Below are 22,402 nucleotides of genomic sequence, written 5' to 3'. Positions count from 1 at the left end.
TGCGCCCCCCAGCGTCCCGCACTCACTCTACTGGGATGGAACAGTGTGCCACCTGCTCACTCCATCCTGTTCTTCTAGGAACACAACCGGAGTGACTGAGGAGGCCCTCAAGGAATTCAGCATGATGTTTAAGTGAGTATGGCCTCCCCGGGCACAGGGGCGGCGGGCTCGGCGCCGGGACCCGGGCTGAGCAGCTCTCCGATTGTGCGGCAGACACTTCGACAAGGACAAGTCGGGCCGGCTGAACCACCAGGAGTTCAAGTCCTGCCTGCGCTCCCTGGGTTATGACCTGCCCATGGTGGAGGAAGGGGAGCCCGACCCCGAGTTCGAGGCAATCCTAGACACCGTGGATCCAAACAGGTGAGCTGGAGGGAGGGTAGTGGGGGCGGCTCTGCCTCCGCATCCTGCCGCATCCTCCCGGCTCACCGCGCCTGCCCCCCTCCAGGGACGGCCACGTCTCCCTGCAAGAGTACATGGCCTTCATGATCAGCCGTGAAACGGAGAACGTCAAATCCAGCGAGGAGATCGAGAGCGCCTTCCGGGCCCTGAGCTCCGAGGGAAAGCCCTACGTGACCAAGGAGGAGCTGTACCAGGTCCGGGGCTCTGCTCCCCTGCCCTGGGGATGGGGCTGGAGGTTTCCTTTGAAAAGTAAAGGCCGAGGTCGCCCAGGGGCACAACGGTCGAGCGTGTCAGACCTCCGTTTGGAGCGCTCGGTTGGGGGCAGGCGTTTCCTCCCCATTCAGCGCTGACTCCCTGTCCGCGGCCCCTCGGAGAACGTCCCGCTCTCCCCGAGGCTGGGGCCCAGGCGTTCCTGCTGCGCCCCCCGACCCCGGGGCCAGCGGGGCTGGGCTGACGGGCGGCCTCTTCCCTCCAGAACCTGACTCGGGAACAAGCCGACTACTGCGTCTCCCACATGAAGCCCTACGTGGACAGCAAGGGCCGCGAACTCCCCACCGCCTTCGACTACGTGGAGTTCACCCGCTCGCTCTTCGTGAACTGATCCCGCCCCCCGCCTCGCCTGGACCGTGCTGCTTGCCCTGCCGTCGCCTTGCTGCATGTCACCTCCTCTCCGTGCCCACGTATTCGTGTCACTCTTCACTGTAAGCTTATGTCCACTTAGCTTGGGGATAAGACTTAGTAGAAAGGATGCTTCACTAAGCCACTCCCAGTCCAGTGGCACTTGCCCTGTTGCTCTGGGGACCCGGATTCCTGTTGTGAAGCCAGCGGCCCCATTCCGGCTCGAGAAATCGCAGCAGCTGGCTGGCTCCTTTCCTGTTCGCCCCGCTCCATTGTTTTCACGTAAAAGACAAATAAATGACACTCCCCCAGACGCTTGTGTTGTCTTCATTCAGCTTCCACGAGACATCCACAGCTTGGCACAGGTGTGGCCTCACCCCCCCTGCCCCCCGCTGTGGGGGCCCCCCCCCCCCCCCCCCCCCCTTTGGGGCCCCCCCCCCCCCCCCCCCCCCCACACACACACACAGGGCCCTGCTGTCGCTTCACTGTCCTCAGGTGGCCACCTCGGCTGCGAGCCGTGCCAAGTCCTCGGACTCCCGGGGTCCTTGCTCCGTGAACTCAGTGCTCAGCTGCCACACCTTTACTGTGCCCTCGGCGTCACCAGCAGCCAGGAGCTGAGTCTGCTGCCGATTAAATTCCAGACAGTAGACCGGGCTTGCATCCTGGGTTTGCTTGATTGAAACCGTGGGTTTCTGGGAGCTTTTCTGGAGATCAAACAGCTGCACATCACCTGCAGGGGGAGAGACTCATGGGGGCGAGAGCCTGGACAGCACAAAACAAAGCCACTGCCTGGCGCAGCAATCCTCCCCCCACGTGCTGTCTCTCCCCAGCTCAGAATTCCAGATCCGCTGCGCCCGTGCGGCGTAAGTGAATGTGAGTCTGGTGTCGTCTTTCCTACCTTCCCCCGAGGCAGCTGCAAACACCAAAGGGCGCACTGGGGACCAGCGCACAGCAAACAGGTACTTGTGGGACAGCTGCAGCGAGGCCAGGGGCTGGGCCTGCAACGTGGAGTACAGGTGGATGTGGCCATCGGTCCCCGCACTCAGGAAGAGATTCCTAGACAGGATGCAGGGGAGGAGTGCTGGGTGTCCCGGTCCACTGGGCCTTCCTGGACCCCCCCAAACCAGGGATCCCCTTAGGGAGCGAGGGACCGATGCCCTGGACCCAACCACCAGCGCTCTGGGCACAAGGGCTCCCGTGGGGGAAGACCTGGGCCCGGGACAGACTGCAGGCCCTTCCCGCGGTTCTGTGGGACCCCCTCGCCCTCCCTGTGCCGGGGCGCTGGGGCCTTCTCTACCTGTGGAAGGGGGAACAGCTCACGGAGTAGATGGGGCCACCGTGGGGGGAGAAGGTCAGCTGTGCCGGGGCCCGCAGGGGCACAGAGCTAGGCGTCCGGGTGAGGGCGGCCTCTTCCGCGGCCAGCGAGCACTGGAGTGGGAAGCCACCTTCCGTGCCCAGAACAAAAAGGCTGGGGTCAAAGCTGGAGAAGGCCACCGCCGTGGCACCCACCTCGGTCTCTCCCCGGGGAGGCTGTGGAGAAACGAGCGGCGGGGCAGAGCCAAGGGAATCTGGTCCCACAGTGTCCCAAAGGAGCCCGGTCCCTCAAGTGGGCGCCGTGGCCCAAGGAGGTCAAGCGGCCCATGCCGCCTGCCCCCCCCCACACCCGGGGCTCCTCTCGGAGGCCCTACGGGGGCCCCACGTACCTTCTTCAGCCTGGTGTGCCTCGGGAGCTGCTGCACGGCCAGGGCGAAGCCCTCGGTCAGCTGCAGCCGGCCCGCGCCGACGCCCTGCCAGAGCAGCACCCTCCCGTCCGTGGCCACGCTCAGCACCTGGAAGCGGTGGCCGTGCCGGGGCTCGGGCCGCCAAAGCACCTGGGGCACCGGGATGCGGGACTGAGGTCAGGGAAGCACTGCTCGCCCCCCCCGCCCCCAACTCCCAGCAAGACCAACGGTCACCCTCCTGTCCCCCCCCTTCTAGGAAAACGAGAGGGAGAATTCTGGGGGCGGCCCAGAGCCACCTCACACACCAGCGGGCAGTGCCCAGGGTCCTGAGCTCCGTCCCTGAGCCCGGGCAGGCCGGGACAGCTGGAGCCTCTAGTGGCAGCCTGGGGGGTGGGGGGCGCAGCTGGGGGTGGCTCCTGTCGGGGGCGGGAGGGGACTCATGCCCTGGGAGCTCTGAGAACGCTGAAGGCAGCTGTCCAACTGCCAACTCCCTGCTGACCTTCTGCCAAGCTAGGCCGAGTGGGCGCCCTCTCTCCTGCTTGGCCTCCTCCAGCAGCAGGCCTGTGACAGCCCAGCCCAGCTCAGGCAGAAGGGGACGGTGACTCCCCGACCCAACCGGCAGCCCACCGCTCTGACCTGGTACACGGGGTCTGTGTGTGTGTCGTCAGTCAGGCCCGTTCGCCAGAGCAGCGGGTCCTCGGGATGGCTAATGTCCCACACGAGCACCTCGCCACTGAACAGCCCACCTGCGGGACCAAGCGGGCCCGGGCAGAAGCCGACTCACCCAGCACCCAGGCTTCCCGGCCAAGTACCAGCCCTTCGCCCCCACGGAGCCAGGATGTGGAGCCACTGCCCCAAAACCACCTTGAGGTCTCCGCAGCCCAGCACCCTGCCATTCCCCCCAGCGCAACCCCCTTTCCCAACACATGGGGCTCCTACCACCGCTGACATCTTCCCAAGGGTGACATGGGCACTTGGGCACCTGGTCCTGACCAGGCCGTGCCCTTCCACGGCCCACACCTGGACAAGACTCAGCGAGGACCCGCTTCCTCTTCCTCCAAGCTCCGTACCGGGCATCCTCGGCATCCTCACCTGAGCCCAGGGGTCAGGGCCGCCCAGTCTCTGCTCCCTCGCAGCAGACCTGCCCTGGCTGTGTCCCGGGGGTTGAGGGTCCAGTGCAGAGCTCAGCTCGGGCCGCCCTCTGCAGGGGAGGGGGTGCGGGGCGGGAGCAGACGCGAGGCAGGCTGAAGACTCACCTGCGACGTGGGACGGCTGCGTGGGGTGGAAGGCCAGGCACATGACGGCGCTGGGCACCTCCACCACGGCCGACGGCTGCCGGGAGTTCAAGCCTCGCCTGTCCAGGTTCCAGGCACACACGAAGGACTTGAGTGTGCCCCAGTCCCCGTCGTCCAGCCTGCACAGGGACGAGGCCGGGCCTCCATCTCACCTTGTTCCTATCACCTGACCCACCGTTTCCGCATCACACCCAGACTGTACTGGGTACTGAAGGGGCGCAGTGTCTCCATGGCACCCCGGGGCGCGACCTCTAGAGAAGGGCTCCCGGAACCAGCGAAGGGTCCACACGATGGCAGGGTGGGGAGCCGGGGCCGCAGCAGACAGCTCGTGGAGCAGAGGCAGCAGGCCCCGGCTCACGGCCCTGTGCGGACAGGTGGGCACCGGGACTCCTGTGCTCTCAGCCCTCCCTCCTCTGCTCTTTCCAGCCAAGCTGGTGCCCAGGCAGCCTTGAGAATAAAAAGACTCCCAGAATGGCCAAGCTCCAGGCCAGCCCTTCACCACCCAGGGAAAAAGAGGCTTAGACCAGGCTCCGAGGGCCTCCCAGTGCCCTGCAGCCACCGCGGCTGCCACTCACCGGCCGTAGGCACAGGCCACCACAGAGCCGGTGGTGTTCCAGGAGACACTGGTCACGTGCAGACCCTGCCTCTGGGCTGGGGGGTAGCCCAGGGTGTGCAGACAGGTCACCTGCAAGAGACAGACCGTCCCCAACCCTTAGCCCAGAGCCACCCAACAGGTGGCCTCACAGCCACCTCAACAATGCTACACACAGGCCTGGACCTCCCGAGCCATCGGGTCCGCTGCCCAGTCCTGGCGGGAAGCGCGGAGGCTTCGTCCGAACACCACTCCTCAGAGGAGACTTCCAAAAGCCCAGAAGAGGGGCGCCTGGGTGGCTCAGTCGTTAAGCGTCTGCCTTCGGCTCAGGTCGTGGTCCCAGGGTCCTGGGATCGAGCCCCGCATCGGGCTCCCTGCTCCGTGGGGGGCCTGCTTCTCCCTCTCCCACTCCCCCTGCTTGTGTTCCTGCTCTCACTGTGTCTCTGTCAAATAAATAAATAAAATCTTCAAAAAAAAAAAAGATTCTCCCTCTCCCTCTGCCCCTCCACCCCACCTCTGGAAAAAAAAAAAGCTTGGCTTCTGGAACTGGATGGTAATGACAGCTGTACAATGTGACTATGCTCGGTGCCACTGGGCTCTACACATAAAGGCCTGGCATCTTCCCTCTCAGCCCAGAGCAGGCTGGCACAGCACATGAGAAGGCTGGCCATGCAGGCCGCCATGAGCGACCAGCCCAAGGTTTCTGGGGCAGGATTTGCAGCATAGATCAAAACTCCTGTGAAAAGCTGCACCCCCCCGACCTCACACGACCCCATAGAAAGAAACTATCCAACGGACAGAACCTAAAACACGTAAAAAGCTATATGGTGGGAACCCTCACACGTCGCTGGCAAGAACGCAGAATGGCACGGCCGCCGTGGGGAAACAATCTGGTGGTTCTTCCCAAGGTCAAACAGAGGCACCCTATGACCCAGCAATTGCGCTCCTAGGTCCACACCCAGAGAACTGAAAACACATGTTTATCCAAAAACTTGTACAGAGATATTCACAGCATTATTCCTAACAGCCAAGATGCCCACCAGCTGATAGATGGGGTCCCTCCCTCCAGGGCAGGAAGGACTGAGCCACAGGAAGGAAAACGGTGACAGCAAGCACCACAGCCGGCCTCACGGACATTCGGCCACGTGGAAGAAGCCAGTCACCAAGACCCCTCGGTAGAGGATTCCATCTATGTGAAATGTCCACAGCAGACAACGCAGAGAGACAGAAAGAAGAGTAGCTGCCCGGGACTGTGGGGGGAATGAAGAGTGACTGCCGGTGGGTACGGGGTTTCTTGTGGGGGTAATGAAAATGTCCTAAAATTGTGCCCATGTTGTACAACTCTAGGAACATAAAAACTTATTGAAAAACTTTAAGATTTTATCTATTTATTTGACAGAGTGAGAGAACACAAGCAGGGGGAGGAGCAGAGGCAGAGGGAGAAGCAGGGAGCCTGATGAAGGGCTCCATCCCAGGACCCTGGGATCATGACCTGAGCCGAAGGCAGACGCTTAACGGACTGAGCCACCCAGGCGCCCCTACACGTTTTTTCTTTAAGATTTTTTTATTTATGGGCGCCTGGGTGGCTCAGATGGTTAAGCGTCTGCCTTCGGCTCAGGTCATGATCCCAGGGTCCTGGGATCGAGTCCCGCATCGGGCTCCCTGCTCCTTGGGAGCCTGCTTCTCTCTCTCTGTCTCTCATGAATAAATAAATAAAATCTTAAAAAAAAAAAAAAGATTTTTTATTTATATCTGATAGAGAGTACATGAGCGAGGGGGAGGGGCAGACGGAGAAGGAGAAGCAGACTCCCCACTGAGCAGGGATCCTGACATGGAGCCAGATCCCAGGACCCCAAGATCGCGACCTAAGCCAAAGGCAGAGGCTTAACCATCTGAGCCACGCAGGTGCCCTGGAACTGTACACTTTAAATGGGTGAATTATATGGGATGTGAATGATATTTCGATAAATCTGTTATTTAAAACCAAAACGTATAGGGGCGCCTGGCTGGCTCAGACAGCAGAGCATGCAACTCTTAATTTTAGGCTCATAAGTTCAAGCCCCATGTTGGGTGTAGAGATTACTTAAAAATAAATAAAAGAAAAGAAAAAAAAAAGAAGAAGAAGAGAAAAGCTGTACAGTGGGGTAGGAGGTGGAGGGAACTCAAGAAAACCTCTGGTGTCTCACCACATTCGGTTTCCTGATCTGGGTTCTGGTTCCACGAGTGTTTTCACTTTGAAAAGCCACAGGCCTGAAGTGGCAGTTTGTGCGTGTTTTTACGTCACAGTCAACTGATGTTTACGTCAGAAATAAACCGTATATATTAATTGTCATAACTGCAGCAACCAGTACAATTGCAAATCTGAAGATGAGACTACAAACTACAAAGTGGGAGAAGCCGGGACGACAGGGCAACTCCACACCATCACCGTGGCGGGTGCAGAACAGCACGAAGAGTGAACAGACCTGCATGGAGAACACACCTTGACAGACCTGGCACAAAAAAATACAGTGTGCGGATGAAACATCCGGTGGTTTTAAAAGGACAAGCGTGAAGTCTCTGTAGCCACCTGACAGCACAGAACGGGCTTTGCTCCCGACCAGAGAAGACCCCCAGATCGGTCACAGTGATGCACAGCTGTCCACACACATGTGCAAAACCAGAGGAAGGAAACAACAGAGCGAGGAGATCAGAAGTTCCGGTGGGAGCCCCCATCTCTTATCTCCGATTTCTAAGTGTTCCCCAAGGTTGTCACATTGTTTTTGGAAATCTGAAATCACGGCTTCTCTCTGAGAGCAGCATCCCAGACTTTCCGAGCTGCTACAGCAGGTGCCAAGGAGAGCGACGAAATGTCAAGGCCAACATCTTGACAGCAGGGGACACAGAAAAACCCCACATCAGCCAAAATAATAATCCCACTATGAGGAAATCAACAAAAAACGGATGCAGAAGAAGAAGTGAGGCAGAGAGAGATTTGCTGACACTGTTAACATGACAGCAAACTCGGAGAGTTCTCTGCCCGGCCTTCTGGGGACCGCTAAGACGCGGCCTTCGGGACAGCACCGCTCTGAGCGTGCCGCCCAACCCCCCGCCTGTGCGCTCGTTTCCGGGGGAGACCTGAGTCCCACAGGGGACTCAGATAAAGGATGGCATGTCTGTGCGGCGGGACACAGCCTGGGGCACCTTTATAGGAACTGACATGGAAAGCTCTGGCAAGTGAGAAAAGTCATAAAGAAAATGTACAGTGCTTTCCACTTTTTGTTTAAAATGTTCGGGGTTGGGGGGGAGCGCACCTGGGAGGCTCAGTCAGTTAAGCGTCTGCCTTCAGCTCAGGTCATGATCCCAGGGTCCCAGGATCGAGCCCCGCATCGGGCTCCCTGCTCAGCGGGGAGCCTGCTTCTCCCTCTCTCCCTCTGCCACTCCCCCTGCTTGTGCTCTGTCAAATAAGTAGTAAATAAGATTCTTAAAAAAAAAAAAATGTTCTTTATGACAACACTAGTAACAATGCTGTGTGTGAGTGAAGCACAGGGAGGAGCTAAAGGCCCGGGAACAGGTTTTCCCTCCCCCTGTCTACACAGTATATGCTCCGTGTTTCTGTAATGCCCGGATTTGTTATAATGAACACATATTGTTTTTGTAGTCAGAAAACAGGTATTTGTAAAGGGGGAGAGAGTAATACACACTTGGACCAAATTAATCCATAGAAATGGGGGAAAGCACTACTAATAAAGAACAAAAGCTTAACCTCTCTAAATGCAACTGTAAAATGGAGGATCGGCAACAGCGAGGAGAGAAGAACGTGCTGAGCTCTCACTGTTCACCAAGCCCTTCCTGTGCAAACATTCGGGGCCTGCCCACTTGGTGGGGCCTCGGCAACTGCTCTTCAAAGTGATTTTGAGGATTTCCCTCAAACAATCGACTCTCCCATGTCTTCCAGTGACTTGGTGGGAAGCAGGCAGAGGAGGAGGAAGACGGGCTAGAGCGGGGCTTATGACTTCTGAATACATAGTTACTCATCTGTTTCCCGAGGAAGAAAGAATATATAAAAAAAGTTTGGTCCAGGGCCCCTGGGTGGCTCAGTTGGTTAAGCAACTGCCTTCGGCTCAGGTCATGATCCCGGAGTCCCGGGATCGAGTCCCGCATCGGGCTCCCTGCTCAGCAGGGAGTCTGCTCCTCCCTCTGACCCTCCCCACTCTTGTGCTCTCTCTCTCAAATAAATAAAAAAATTTTAAAATAATAATAATTAGGAAAAAAAAAAAGTTTGGCCCAGAACTCCACGGCTCTGCAGTCAGTCGGTCGGTTGAGGGCACGCAGCAGTGAGCAAGCAGGCTGTCCACAGGGGAGGCTGAGGCCCAGCTTGGAGCCAAAGCCAAGAGCCCCCCCATTCATTCAGAGCTCCCTCATCTCAAAGCCTGGGCTGTCTGTGTAGCTGGACGCCTGAGTATACAGGGTGACAGCTCTGAACTGAGCCTTGGCGACACTGAAGTCACGAGAGTATGGTAGTGAAACCAGACCAGGGCTCACACCCCAGCTTGGCCCGTGACAGCTGTGTGACCGTGGACAAGTCACTTAGCCTCTCTGGGCCTCCTGTATAAAATGGCGATCATGCTAGTGCGGCCTCATGCAGTCATGCCGAATGAGACAGCACAGAGAATCCTCACCGTGTGCTGCCTGGGGAGACACATTGGCAGTGGAGAGAATTCAGTCCAGAGTCCGACTCCCCAGGTTCAAACCTTGCGTCTACTGCTGACTAGCTCTGTGTGAACCTGGAAAAGTCACTTCAGCTCGGAGTCTCCCACCTGTACCTCCCAGTACCTCCCAGCTGTGAATGGAGGTAACCACACACCTACCTTTTGACAGCAGGGAAGGCTCAATGACTCTTTTTCTCTTTTTTCTTTTTTTTAAGATTTTATTTATTTATTTGTCAGAGGGAGAAAGAGCACAAGCAGTGGGGGCGGCAGGCAGAGGGAGCAACAGGCTCCCCCCTGAGCAAGGGGCCCGATGCGGGACTTGATCCCAGGACCCTGGGATCATGACCTGAGCCGAAGGCAGGCGCTTAATGACTGAGCCACCCAGGCGCCTTTTTTTTTAAGATTTGAGACAGAGTGTGAGAGAGAGAGCACAAGCAGGGGAGGGAGGCAGAGGGAGAGGGAGAAGCAGGCTCCTCGCTGAGCCTGGAGCCCGATTTGGGGCTCCATCCCAGGACCCCAAGATCATGACCTGAGCCAAAGGCGGTGGCTTAACTAACTGAGCCGCCCAGGCGCCCTCGGTTATTTACTCTTAGGAAGCTCTACAGCTGGCAGACCGCGGGAGCTCCTGAATGCTGGTATTATCATCACCATTATCAGTATCTGGGCAGCGTACAAGAAGGACTGAAAACGGGGCCAAGGCTCAAGCTGCGGCAGAGGAGGGGGCGTCCCAGGCCGTACGGGCCCGTTCCCTACCATCGGCTGCTGCTCGGTCCAGTTCACCTCGAAGCCATCAAAAGCGTGGCTCTGCCAGTTCTTGTTCAGCTCTCGAATAACCATGACCTCCACCCTCCGAAGAAAGGCTGCGAGCCGGGGGTCGTCGTGTGCGGACACGGACGGCGCGCTGACAAGCACCGGGGCCTCCGTCTGCACCTCGGCATCCACATGCTTCCGGGTCTGCGCGGCCTTGTCGGCGGTGGCAATGCTTGCTGTCTGGCAACTTCTCTGCAGAAGGTCACAACCCAGCGGTCACCACCCAGCCTCGCCTGCCCGCACCCCCTCCCGCGCTGCCGCTTACCCTCAGGCCTCTAGGCCTCCCGTCACCCTGTTGGCCCCAGTCTGTCCCCTTCCTCCTGTAACCAGCCCGTCTTCCAAAGGACGAGCCCGATCCATGTGCCGTGGGTGGAGATGACCCCTCAACCTCGCTATGCACCCTGGGTCACAGTGAGAGGTCCAGGGGCAGCCAACACGCCCCAACAAGAGCCTGACCCAGGACCTTTGGTGACATTATGACACTATTTGGAGGCGATGCAGGAATTTTTTTTTTTTTTTTTTAGACGTGCCCTTGTGAAGATACTGACAATAACAAGAATCAGGTCATATCAGAGCGGGCAATGGTCACCTAAGCCAGCACACGGGAACACCTCAAACCTGGCCCCAGCAGAAGGCCCCACAGCATCTCCCTGCCTTGGCAGGCACCTTCCAAACCACCCCCGTGATCAAAGGAAGCAAGTGTGTCTGTGATGAGCTAGTTGGTAGAAGGCAGGCTTCTCCCCAGCTGCCCCTTTTCTCCACCCTGCCATCTGCCTCCAATCCCTTGTCCCCTCTTTAGCTGGGCACAGGGGCAGACAATAGATCAGCCTCTTAAACGGACATGACTCACCATTTACCACGTGAGGGGCCCTCCACCACACACCATCGTCTTACAAGAGGCTCTGCTCACGCGGCCCCTCACCAGGAACCTGAACTCACAGGGCAATGACAAGGCCCATACCCCTGTGCCCCCTACTCAGGCTTGGGGGGACAGTGCTGGGCACCAGGCCAGCACTAGTAAGCCTGAAGGAAGGGAGCTGGCCCCACACAGGGGCAGCTCTTGCTAGAACATGAAACAGCTATCCCCACGTTCCCCTTCACATTCCACAGAAGTCTCCTTGCTTATCTACCTCCCATTAAACTGTGAGTTCCTTCAGAACTTCAGAACCCTGTCTGATCTCTTTTTTTTTTTTTAAAGATTTTATTTATTTATTCATGAGAGACAGAGAGAGAGAGAGAGAGGCAGAGGGAGAAGCAGGCTCCGAAGGAGCAGGGAGCCTGATGTGGGACTCGATCCCAGGACCCCGGGATCATGACCTGAGCCGAAGGCAGACGCTTAACCATCTGAGCCACCCAGGCGCCCTGATCTCTCTTTATATCCCCAGCACTTTGCATGGTATTTGGCACGTGGCACAAGCTCATTTATACTATATATATAGTATAGTGTGTATATATATCCGTGACGCTATGTTATATACACGTGTATACTAATATAACACACATTATACACATTACATGTTATTTATATACATCTCCATTATGCTCCACACACACGCACATGCACACACATTATTTACTGAGCATCCACTTGCCAGGCACTGTCTGGGTACTATGGATACAGCAGAAAACAAAATGTGCAAGATTCCTGTGCCTAAGGAGCTTCCACGGGGTCGGGGCCACACAAACAAGAAAACCCATCGACTACCTATGTGCTAAGTGCGGCAGAGGTGTGGGAGAGAAGAGAACGGCTGGGGAGGCCTCTGGGGGAAATGGCACTTGAGCCGAGGTGTGAAGGACAAGCAGAGAGCTACAGGAGAGGGGCCTGGACAGGGATGGGGGGTGGGGGCGGCAGGGAGGCGAGAGCAAAACCTGCCAGTAGAAAAAGCCCCACACTCAGAGACTGGACAGCAGGCAGCGCGCCCAGCCGCAGAGTGTGAGGAAGGTGGCACACAAGCAAGGACAAGGCCAGGAGGTGTCTGAGAGCCAGGACGAGCGGGCCTTTCTCTCGCTGTGTGAGCCCCAGGATGGCCGTAAGCAAGGCCATGCCTATCTGGCTGCTCAGGGAGAAGTGAGGAGCAGAGAGCAGGTGTGACAACCAGTGGATGTGATGGCAGATTCTGGGAGAAGAGAACACAGGAGTAGTTCTGTTGGGCCTCCTCCAGACTGAGATGCCACCCCACCATCCACATGGAGGCGTCAAGGAGTCCCGAGGGCGGCCAAAAGGCACGAGGCTCTGGAGAGCATCCAGCAGAGACGCAACCTGAAGCCACAGCACTGGAGGAGTCCCCCAAGTATGCACATTGAGGAATTCATGGACGGGGACGAGGATCACAAAGTATACAGGCTGGGGCGCCTGGGTGGCTCAGTCGTTGGGCGTCTGCCTTCGGCTCGGGCTGTGATCCAGTCCTGGGATCGAGGCCTGCATCAGGCTCCCTGCTCAGTGGGAAGCCTGCTTCTCCCTCTCCCACTCCCCCTGCTTGTGTTCCTTCTCTCACTGTGTCTCTCTCTTTCAAATAAATAAATAAAATCTTAAAAAAGGAAAGAAAGAAAGAAAGGTATACAGGCTAAGAGACGGTGGGTGAAAATCATCGAAGTTCCGGAAGCCACGATGATGGTAAGAGTGTCAGTCACTAAGTGCTCACTCAGGCACTGTCCCCAAAGCACTACCCGTATCTTATTCATGCTCACAACCCCTATGAAGAAAATCCTACCTTTGCATTACTACTGTTGGCAACCGAGGCACAGAGAAGTAACTCACCCAAGGTCACACAGCACACAGGTGATCGCAGTGGAGCCTGAATCCAGGTAGTTGGACCTGAGATACCAAACTGTGTCTCAGTCAATGGTGTTCTCACCCAAACAGTCCAACATACCTGGCCATTGATCACATCAGATGAACGCAGAAAAATGTTTCTAAAAGAATGTTAACCCAGCGTCTTAATGTAAGACAAAAATGTCCACAAGAGACAGCGAGCTGTCACCTTTCCAGCTATCTCTCTTAATATTTGTTCGATGCTTATCTATTAAGGCAAACAACAAATGTCAAAACACTAGGGAAAATTTAGGGAGAAAAAAAACTTAAAACCAATGATACTAGGGGCCCCTGGGTGCCTCCGATTGTTAAGCATCTGCCTTCGGCTCAGGTCATGATCTCAAGGTCCTGGGATCGCGTCCCACATCAAGGAGCCGCTTCTCCCTCTGCCTGCCACTCCCCCTGCTTGTACTCTCCCTCTCTCGCTCTCCCTGGCAAATAAATAAATAAAATCTTAAAAAAAAAACAAAAAAAACAATGATACTGCACCCGCAATTTTTTTTTCCTGTGAATTGGCAGGAAACCACCATTACTCTCTTTTCCCTCTGGGATACCAAAGTAGGTTCCCATGGTTCAAGATCCAAGTATCGGGTCTGACCCTGACCCAGCCCATATCGTCTGGGGATGGAGCCCCAAACCTCCAGAAAGGAAGGGCTTGCTCAAGGTCACCCCATATACATCAGTGCCTTCCGTGCCAGGCAGTGTGTGGCTGGGCTGAGGCTACCATCTGAGATGTCAGGGAAGAAGTCAGGGCCGAACGGGATCCTTGCTTCCTAGGCCTCGGCAGGGCCAGGAAGGAGAGTGTTAGGGATGCTGGGCTGCAGCCTACCTCCCACACCTCGGAGGCAGAGGTGCTGCAGGGGAAATGGGGGGGGGGTGGAGGGGGCTGGGGCCAGACTTTAATCACACACGAAACAATTCCCAAACCAAGATCACCAGGCTCCATGCTCTGGAGTCTGAAGCCCCGGCGACCTCCAGCGGAGAGAATAGCAATGGGACAGGGAGCAGAGCCCAGGAGGAGAGCCCAGCTCTCCCGCCCCAAGAGAGAGCCTGCAGATACCCAGAATGTCAGGACTCCTACCCAAGCCACAAAACAGGCCCCAACACCAGGACTGCAGCTTCTGACTGGATGGGAAGTGGACACTAACCTAGGCCGGGCCAATCAGGGAAACTCATGACGGAGGCAAAGATTTCACAAGTTAAACAGCACAGGCCTGGAACTGAAACTTGGAAACTCTGGGCCTCGACACTTAGCCACTGCCACAGTGCGACCAGGAGACAAGCAGAGACAGGCCTCAGGGGATGCATAGCAACAGCAGAGCTGAGAGGCAGACAGCCCCCAAAGCTTCCTGGATTCCTCAGGACCAGCTGCACCTCCATGCAGAGGCCCAGGAGACCCCTGCATCCTGAAGAGAAGTGCCTGGCCGGTTTCTGTCACTTGCTATCACACTGAACCCTAGGAAGGCTCCCTGACCCCCAGACCGCCACCCCTCAAGGCCTCACTTCTGAAATAAGGGGTCTCTGGCTGGCATCTAGGACTGGCCGATCAATTTCAGGAACAATCATAATGACAGAGGAAATGGCCCCACTGGGTCCAGTGACCGGCCCCCACCCCAGGCCCCAAGGGGTGTGCTGACAGAATCCTGGGCTCTGCCCTACCTTCAGGGTCAAAGACTGAGCAGTCCAAGTGTAACTGTGCTGATGTGTGACTCAGTCGTTCAGAAACTGGCCAGCTAGAGAAATCCATCCAGGGGATATCAATATGGGGCAGGCCAACTTCAAAGTCATGAGTAGAACAGCCACTTTCGCATTAAAAATATACATTCTAGGGGCGCCTGGCTGGCTCAGTCAGTAAAGCGTGCGACTCTTGACCTTGGGGTCATGAGTTCAAGCCCCACGTTGGGTGTAGAGATAGATAGATATGGGGCGCCCGGGTGGCTCAGTTGGTTAAGCATCTGACTCTTGATTTCAGCTCAGGTCATGATCTCAGGGTTGTGAAATCAAGGCCCCCATCTAGCTCTGTGCCAGGCGTGGAGGCTGCTTAAGATTCTCTCCCTCCACCCTTCCACCTCCTCTCTCCCTCTCAAGAAAAAAAATAGACAGACAAAATATATACATTCTAGATCTCCTTGACTCTAGGATGTATTGATTATAAAGCCTTCCAACTATTCAATAGTAGCTCTTCAGGAAGAAACTATATTAAATACACAGTTCATTTGTGAGACACACCGAATTTTAAGATCTGTTAAAAAGGCTGGGGGTGGGGGTGTGTCCTCTAATCGAGGAAATACATCACCATAGAAAGAATGTGTGTTTGAAGGTCTGGGATGATGTGCAGTGAGAGGTCCAGCCCCCATTACTCCCCTGGGTAGTAACCACCACCAGCAAATACCAGAAGCATACCACTTCTCACTTCACCCTCCCAACCAGCCTGAGCCAGCACATCTGACTCCAGGGTGGAAAGGGACCTCAAAGACCATTCTAGACCTGCATTCTCAATGGGCAGGCCCCAGAATCACCTGGAAGCTTGCTAAAACACAAGCTGCCACCTCCTGGAGGTGTTCCTGAGTGTACTGCACTAACAAGCCCCCAGGTGATGCTGATGCTGCAGGTGTGGGGGGCTGTTACTCAGACCCCACATGTGGGCCTCACCCGTTTGTGTGCCTCCCAGGGCTATAGCCCGAGGTCCATCACCTTTTACCGCCCCCCCCCAGTACAGACCGTGCTCACATTCCCCCCCTTTCTATCTCCGCTACTCTGGGGGCTGGGGCTTCACCTGGGGTCGGGTAGCACATGGCTCATCCCCAGAGGGTGGGGAATGCTGTCAACCCCACCTGGGCACGTGTGAGGGGAGTGGCTTGTCTCTGTCACCTCATCACTTCCAGCAAGCCCACTTCCACTCGTCCTCCCCAGAGTCTCCTTTTCCTCAGGTTGCTGTCACCCCAAGGCCTCCCTTCTTCCACCTCCTTCCCCATCGGGTCCTGCACACCTGAGGAGAAGGCAGGTGTGACAGCAGCAGAGAGGACCCCAGCCTAGGTCAGCGGCTCTCCGTGCGCGACTCGCACTCGCTGCAAAGCCCCCGTGCGAGCCCCACCTCGAGGGGACCCAGGTGAGGTGCAATTCACCACTAACAAGCAGACAAGGTGCGGCGGGAACGTCTTGGGCGCAAAGTTGAGCCGAGCGGGCTTCGTGACGCAGTATGGACAACTGTCCCAGGACACCTCCACGAGCGTGGAGTAACTGAGCCTGGAACCGACATCAAGGCACAGCCTCCTGTTCGGACGAACTTGCCTCTTGAGTGTATCAGGGCAACAAAGAGCTATTCGAAGGACGACGAGGAGCCGGGAGGCAGCCCCGTGCGGAGGGCAACAGCAGACATTTCCATAGAAGCTGGGAGCTGCCGAGGTGCTAGACCACCTTTGAGCTATAGTTACTGCAGACTATCTTGGTGTCGTCTTAGCCTCTTAATCTCTTCTCATGCTCTTTGGGAAAAAAAAAAAAATCCAGTATCGACACTGTCTAGCAAACTCAAAGGTAGAGAACCACAGATTGAATTCTCCTTGAAAATCATTAAGAGGCCAGGCCCCAGGTTAAAAAAAAAAACCACCTTCCAGCAGGGGGTGACATAGGCTACAGAAGCCACCAGGGCGTCAAAGCAGCAGCCAGTCAGGGAAGGAGGAAAAGCCCGCGGGTAGGCAGCTAATTTAATTCAAAGCAGGAGAGAAGAGATGTACCCTGTGTGGGATAACAGCACACAGGAAAATTATTCAATCCAGTGTTTCCTGGGGCGCCTGCGTGGCTCAGTCGTTAAGCGTCTGCCTTCGGCTCAGGTCATGATTCCAGGTCCTGGGATCGAGCCCCGCATCGGGCTCCCTGCTCGGCGGGAAGCCTGCTTCTCCCTCTCCCACTCCCCCTGCTTGTGTTCCCTCTCTCGCTGTCTCTCTCTCTCTGTCAAGTAAATAAATAAAATCTTAAAAAAAAATCCAGTGTTTCCTGGGTGCCTTTGGGAGGTACATAAGTACACAAGACTCACTCCCCTGCCCTCTGGGAGCTCACAGTCCAAGGAAGACAGATCTGAATGTCCAAAATGCATCCCATGGATGAAAAAGTTCTGGAACCAGATAGTGGTGCTTGTTGGCACCTTGTGAATGTACCTGACACCACTCAACTGTACACTTAAAAACAGTAAAATTACTATTATATGTCTCCTGCCACAATTTTATTTATTTTTAAGTAATCTCTATGCCCAACATGGAGCTCGAACTCACGATCCTGAGATCAAGACTCACATGCTCTACCGCTGAGCCAGCCACGTGCCCCACCACAATTTTTTAAAAAAGGAAAAAAACACACCCCACATTCTCCTAGGATCAGAATTGGGCTTCAGAAAGGTAATGCTCTTGGAAATAGGATGCATTCAATTGGTGGTCTCAAATTTTGCTACCTATTATAATGAATGACCTAGGAAGCTTTAATAAAACCAGATTCCCACGTCATACCACATACCAATTAAGCTGAAATCGCTGAATGTAGGACCCAGACATCCATATTTTTCAAGAGTCTCCAGGACATTCCAGTGTCAGCCAAGTTTGAGAAATATCGGATGAGCAAAGAGGGATAATTACATACCCTCCATCTCAGGCAGCTAGGAAGCTGCCTGACACTCCCATACCATCCACCTGAGCAGCTCCAGGCTTTCAAACTGCTTTTTTTTTTTTTTTTAAGATTTTATTTATTTATTTGACAGAGAGAGACGGAACACAAGCAGGGGGAGTGGGAGAGGGAGAAGCAGGCTTCCCGCAGAGCAGGGAGCCCGACGCGGGGCTCGATCCCAGGACCCTGGGATCACGACCTGAGCCGAAGGCAGATGCTTAACGACTGAGCCACCCAGGCGCCCCTCAAACTGCTCTCTTACCCACAATCTCATTTAACCCCTCAGGAAGTATTCTCACAAGGACCCACTATGCAGAAGAAGAGATCATGTGACTGGCCCAAAGCCCTAAAGAGTGTGTGCACCCCAGTCTCAAACCAAAGTCCAGGACACTATCCCTCTGTGAACAGATTGGAATATGACAAGAAGAGTCAAGTCAGGCCAAAGACCATTAATATTAAAGCAAAAAAGGGGCACCTGGCTTGTGAGTTCGAGCCCCACATTGGGGGTAAAGATTACTTAAAAAATGAAATCTTAAAAAAAAATGTAAAAAGGGGCACTTGGGTGCCTTAGTCGGTTCAGTGTCTGACTCTTGGTTTCCACTCAGGTCATGATCTCAGGGTCGTGGGGTCAGGCCCCGCACTCAGTGGGGAGTCTGCTAGAGATTCTCTCTCCCTCTCCTTCCCACCCTCTCTCTCTCTAGAATAAATAAATCTTTTAAAAAAAAATTTTTAGGGGTGCCTGGGTGGCTCAGTCATTAAGCGTCTGCCTTCGGCTCAGGTCATGATCCGGATCAAGCCCCGCATCGGGCTCCCTGATCTGCGGGAAGCCTGCTTCTCCCTCTCCCACTTCCCCTGCTTGTGTTCCCTCTCTTGCTGTGTCTCTGTCAAATAAATAAATAAAATCTTTAATAAATAAATAAATAAATAAATAATAATAATAAATTTTTTAAAGAAAAAAGAAATTCATCACTGGAACGTGGAAGTACATTCAAATATTGCACCACTACATGGGCCAAACAGAGACCAATGTTCAACTTTTCCAAAAAGACTTTAAAAAAAAAAAATTAAGGAACTGTATTTAAAAATTAGCTTAAAAAATTTTAAAGTAAATAAGTAAAAGTTAGCTAAAACACTCACCATGGGGTTTGTTGATAAAAGAAAAATTGGAAACTGCCTAAAAATCCACCAAAAGAGAATGGTTAAATAAAATGAAATTACAAAAAAAAATTTTTAACGTGGAAATTTGTTGCGGTCTGCAAAATGTTGTGTACAGTGTGAGTCCATTTGTTTTTAAAAAAACAGACAACACAGTTGTGACAGGTACAAACCAAATGACTGGGGAATTGGGTGATTTTTATTTCCTTTTGTGTGTGTGTGCAGCCAGGTTTTTTCTACATTTTGGACACATTAACTTCTATAAAGAGAAAAAAGTTAATTTGGAAAAAGCAGTTTAGCTCCTTCTTCCGACCCCTGCAACATTCTTACAACTTAATCAAAAATCTCCTTCAATAAGACAGGAGATGCTAGTCCAAGGAAATCACCCTCACAGATGAAAGCTCTTAGACCTCAAGTGTTTGAATTTGTTCTTAGAATCCTACAGGTTAAAACTATAGTCACAAGAAAATGAAAAAAGGAAGGAGGAAAGGAAAGGAAAGGAAAGGAAAAAGGAAAAAGGAAAAAGGAAAAAGGAAAGGAAAGGAAAGAAGGAAGGAAGAAAGAAAATGAACCTGCCTCCATTTCATTCTCTAAGAAAAAAAGTTAGACTGAACCGTGGTCTCCAACCTAAAGTCTTCTAGAATCTGGGTCTTCGGCAAACAAGAGTTATTTCAAGTGTTCTTAAAGGCCAGTAAATGTGAATTATACGTTTACCTGTGATAAGGATGGACAGATTTAACTTAATTTTTTTTTTTTAAGATTTTATTTATTTATTTGACAGAGAGACAGCGAGAGCAGGAACACAAGCAGGGGGAGTGGGAGAGGGAGAAGCAGGCTTCCCGCGGAGCAGGGAGCCTGATGCGGAACTCGATCCCAGGACCCTGGGATCATGACCTGAGCTGAAGGCAGACGCTTAACGACTGAGCCACCCAAGCGCCCGATTTAACTTAAATTTAACTTATTTATAAATATCCACTTGGCTTTGCACTACAAGGTTTCTAGGCAGCATGGTTAAGTGGGAAGTGCTCTGAAGCCACATCAAATCCTGGCTTGAGACCTGCATGCAGACTGTTGACCTGAGGCAAGAAACCGGTCTTCAAGAGTAAGACTTCGGGCGCCTGGGTGGCTCCGTTGGTTAAGCGACTGCCTTCGGCTCAGGTCATGATCCTGGAGTCCCTGGATCGAGTCCCGCATCGGGCTCCCTGCTCCGCGGGGAGCCTGCTTCTCCCTCTCCCACTCCCCCTGCTTGTGTTCCCTCTCTCGCTGTGTCCCTCTCTGTCAAATAAATAAATAAAATCTTAAAAAAAAAAAAAAAGAGTAAGACTTCATGGAAAGCTCACTGGTGTTGGTGAGGACCTAAGCTCTGCAGGTTTGGCCACTCCCGTGGTAAATGTGCAGCACCCTACAATGCTCCCCATTTTCACCGAGGAAAAGCCAACATCCTTACAATGATCTGCAAGACCCTACTTGACCTGCCTCTGCTTACCTACTCTGACTTCCACTGGGACCATTTCCCTTTCTCTCATTCCTCCCCAGCGCGGCTGCCTCCTCAAACACGCAAGATCTGCTCCAACCCCAGGGCCTTTGCACTTGCAGTTTGCCCTGCCTGGCTACTCTACCCCACGTATCCACTTGGCTAACTCTCTCACTCCTCAAATGTCACTTTCTCAATGAGGCCACCTACCCCCTCACTCTCCAACCCAGTCCCTCCAATCCCTCACCCTTCTTTTACATTCGTCCGTGGCACTACTCACCTCCTAACGAACACACAGCATAATTTACTTATCACATAGGCTGCCTATTGGTTGTGCCCTGCAAACGGCCCCACGTCAGCTCCAAGAGGGAAGAGCTCTTGGCACACAGCAGGCCCTCAGAGTCTGCGCGAAGCCTGAGAAGACCTGGCGCCCAGGAGCCCTGCCCCTCAATTCCTCAAAAAAACCTCGCTGTGTGTGCTTTTGATTACGCTCCTAGAAAACCGGCGTATTTCGACCTTGAAATGCAATCGTCTTTTTAAAGAAAATTTAGTTTGAAATGCCTAAAAACGGCGGTTCACATAAAATCCTTCAAAACAGGGGGTCTTCAGAAGTCTTAAGGAAAAACCCCTTATGTGGTGGCTCAGAGTCTGAGGAAACGCACCAGAATACCGCAAGGGTTTGGCTCTGTGGGTGAAAATACAAAAATAACCTGGTGGCACGCCAGAACCTGGCCCGGAGACCGCGCGCGGACCCTCGCCCTCCTGCCCACGTCGCCCCGAGCCGGGCCCGCGCCCTCACCGTCTCCCGGCGGATGCCCTGGGCGCCCCTCCACTGCGAGGGCACCGACGCCACGCCCAGGGTCTCGTCCTGCAGCGGCCCAGGCCGCCCGGGCCCCTCGGCGCTCGCAGCCCCGCCTGTAGCCAGCGTCTCAGCTCCCGCACTTCCCGCCCGGCCAAGCTGCCTGGGCTGCGCGCGGGTTGCCATGGAGATAGCTCCGCCCCGTCGTGCCTGCGCACTCCGACGTGACCTTCGCCCCTGAGCCTACAAAGCGGAAGACAGGGGTGGTGAGGCTAGCCCCACCATTTTTGAATTGGTCAGACCTCCTCCTCCAAGACCTGAGAGAACGAGATAAATTATTATTTTTGGTCAGTATGAGACAAGCCTGGCCAGTTTTGGATACTTCTTCCCAGTAGGGGCACGCTTGGGCATGCGCGGCTACCCCTGGGTTGGGGGGGGAGGGAAGGGCGGAAGTACGGCACGGTGCCAGGCTCAAAGATGGCGCTGAGCGGCCAGACGCAGAGGCGAAGACGGGAGGCTCCGGGGACGGCAGGCTGCGAGGGCGGGAGGCTGCGGTCGCGGCGGGCCGACGAGTTGTGGGGCCTGGGGTTGCAGAGCCCGCTGAGAAGTTGGGTGCTCCCAGTTGGCGGCCACCTCGGGCCCAAGTGCTCGCCCTCTGATCCTCGGTCTCTGCCGCGATAAAATAATGATTTAAAATATCCATCTGCGGAGGTAGAGTTTGGTTGGATAATCGGAAGGCACAAATGAGGTCGAATATAGAAAAATGCTTGTTAAATCGAAATTAAAGGCCCACATAACTACCACTATCGTGTGTCAGGCAGAGCCCAGAGATGTATGTATGTTGAACTTATTAAATGCCCTCTTTGATAGACTGGGTACCTCTTCAGGCCTCGGTTTCCTAGATGTCAAATAAAGCTAGTAAGACTGGACCTGCTTTACTTGACCAAGGAAGGTAAGTATTTCGGGAAGAGAAGAGTGGTCAGAGGTATTAAATGACCCAAACAGGTCAATGAAGATAAGGCCCAAAAATAGATCAATCACTGAAACTGACACTCTGGATGATACCTGATGACCTTAGTGAGAATAATTTCAGTGGAGCAGGGGGAACAAAATTTGGCCTGCAGAGGCTTTAAGAATGAAAGAAGGAAGTAGAGAAAGTAGGGCGCCTGGGTGGCTCAGATGGTTGGGTGTCTGCCTTCGGCTCAGGTCGTGATGCCGGGGTCCTGGGATCGAGTCCTGCCTTGGGCTCCTTGCTCAGTGGGGAGCCTGCTTCTCCCTCTCCCTCTCCCTCTGCCTCTCTCCCTGCTCATGCTTTCTCTCTCTCTCTCTCTCTCTCTCTGTTATCTCTGTGTCTCATATGAATAAATAAAATCTTAAAAAAAA

The 22,402-nt window shown here is 54.4% G+C and overlaps 2 protein-coding genes across 4 annotated transcripts in view; one reads left to right on the top strand and one right to left on the bottom strand.

Moving 5' to 3' along the window:
- LOC118017624 (spectrin alpha chain, non-erythrocytic 1) overlaps positions 1 to 1,330 on the top strand; it is a 97,269-nt gene extending 95,939 nt beyond the window's left edge. For both annotated transcript variants that reach the window (XM_035015698.1, XM_035015696.1), the window contains 4 exons: positions 79 to 132; positions 214 to 360; positions 446 to 593; positions 875 to 1,330. In XM_035015698.1, the coding sequence (XP_034871589.1) occupies positions 79 to 132; positions 214 to 360; positions 446 to 593; positions 875 to 1,000 (475 nt within the window). In that variant the 3' untranslated portion in view covers positions 1,001 to 1,330. The remainder of the gene's footprint in view (positions 1 to 78; positions 133 to 213; positions 361 to 445; positions 594 to 874) is intronic.
- A 137-nt stretch (positions 1,331 to 1,467) lies between these two features.
- Positions 1,468 to 21,220, bottom strand: DYNC2I2 (dynein 2 intermediate chain 2). Of its 2 annotated transcripts, XM_035015693.1 has the most exons (9): positions 21,020 to 21,220; positions 10,070 to 10,318; positions 4,609 to 4,718; positions 3,995 to 4,152; positions 3,375 to 3,484; positions 2,721 to 2,888; positions 2,315 to 2,547; positions 1,916 to 2,073; positions 1,468 to 1,747 (listed from the first exon to the last, which is right to left on the bottom strand). In XM_035015693.1, the coding sequence occupies exons 1-9, from the start codon at positions 21,203 to 21,205 to the stop codon at positions 1,509 to 1,511; spliced, it is 1,611 nt and encodes a 536-aa protein (XP_034871584.1). In that variant the 5' UTR covers positions 21,206 to 21,220; the 3' UTR covers positions 1,468 to 1,508. The 2 variants fall into 2 exon arrangements, with proteins under 2 accessions (XP_034871584.1, XP_034871586.1); XM_035015695.1 differs by lacking the exon at positions 10,070 to 10,318.
- Between the last annotated feature and the right edge of the window lie 1,182 nt (positions 21,221 to 22,402).

The sequence above is a fragment of the Mirounga leonina genome, unplaced genomic scaffold (assembly GCF_011800145.1).
Source record: "Mirounga leonina isolate KUSES-001 unplaced genomic scaffold, KU_Mleo_1.0 Mir_170, whole genome shotgun sequence".
Taxonomy (NCBI): domain Eukaryota; kingdom Metazoa; phylum Chordata; class Mammalia; order Carnivora; family Phocidae; genus Mirounga; species Mirounga leonina.
The sequence above is the reverse complement of the archived record's forward strand: the minus strand, read 5'-3'. Positions and strand labels throughout refer to the sequence as shown.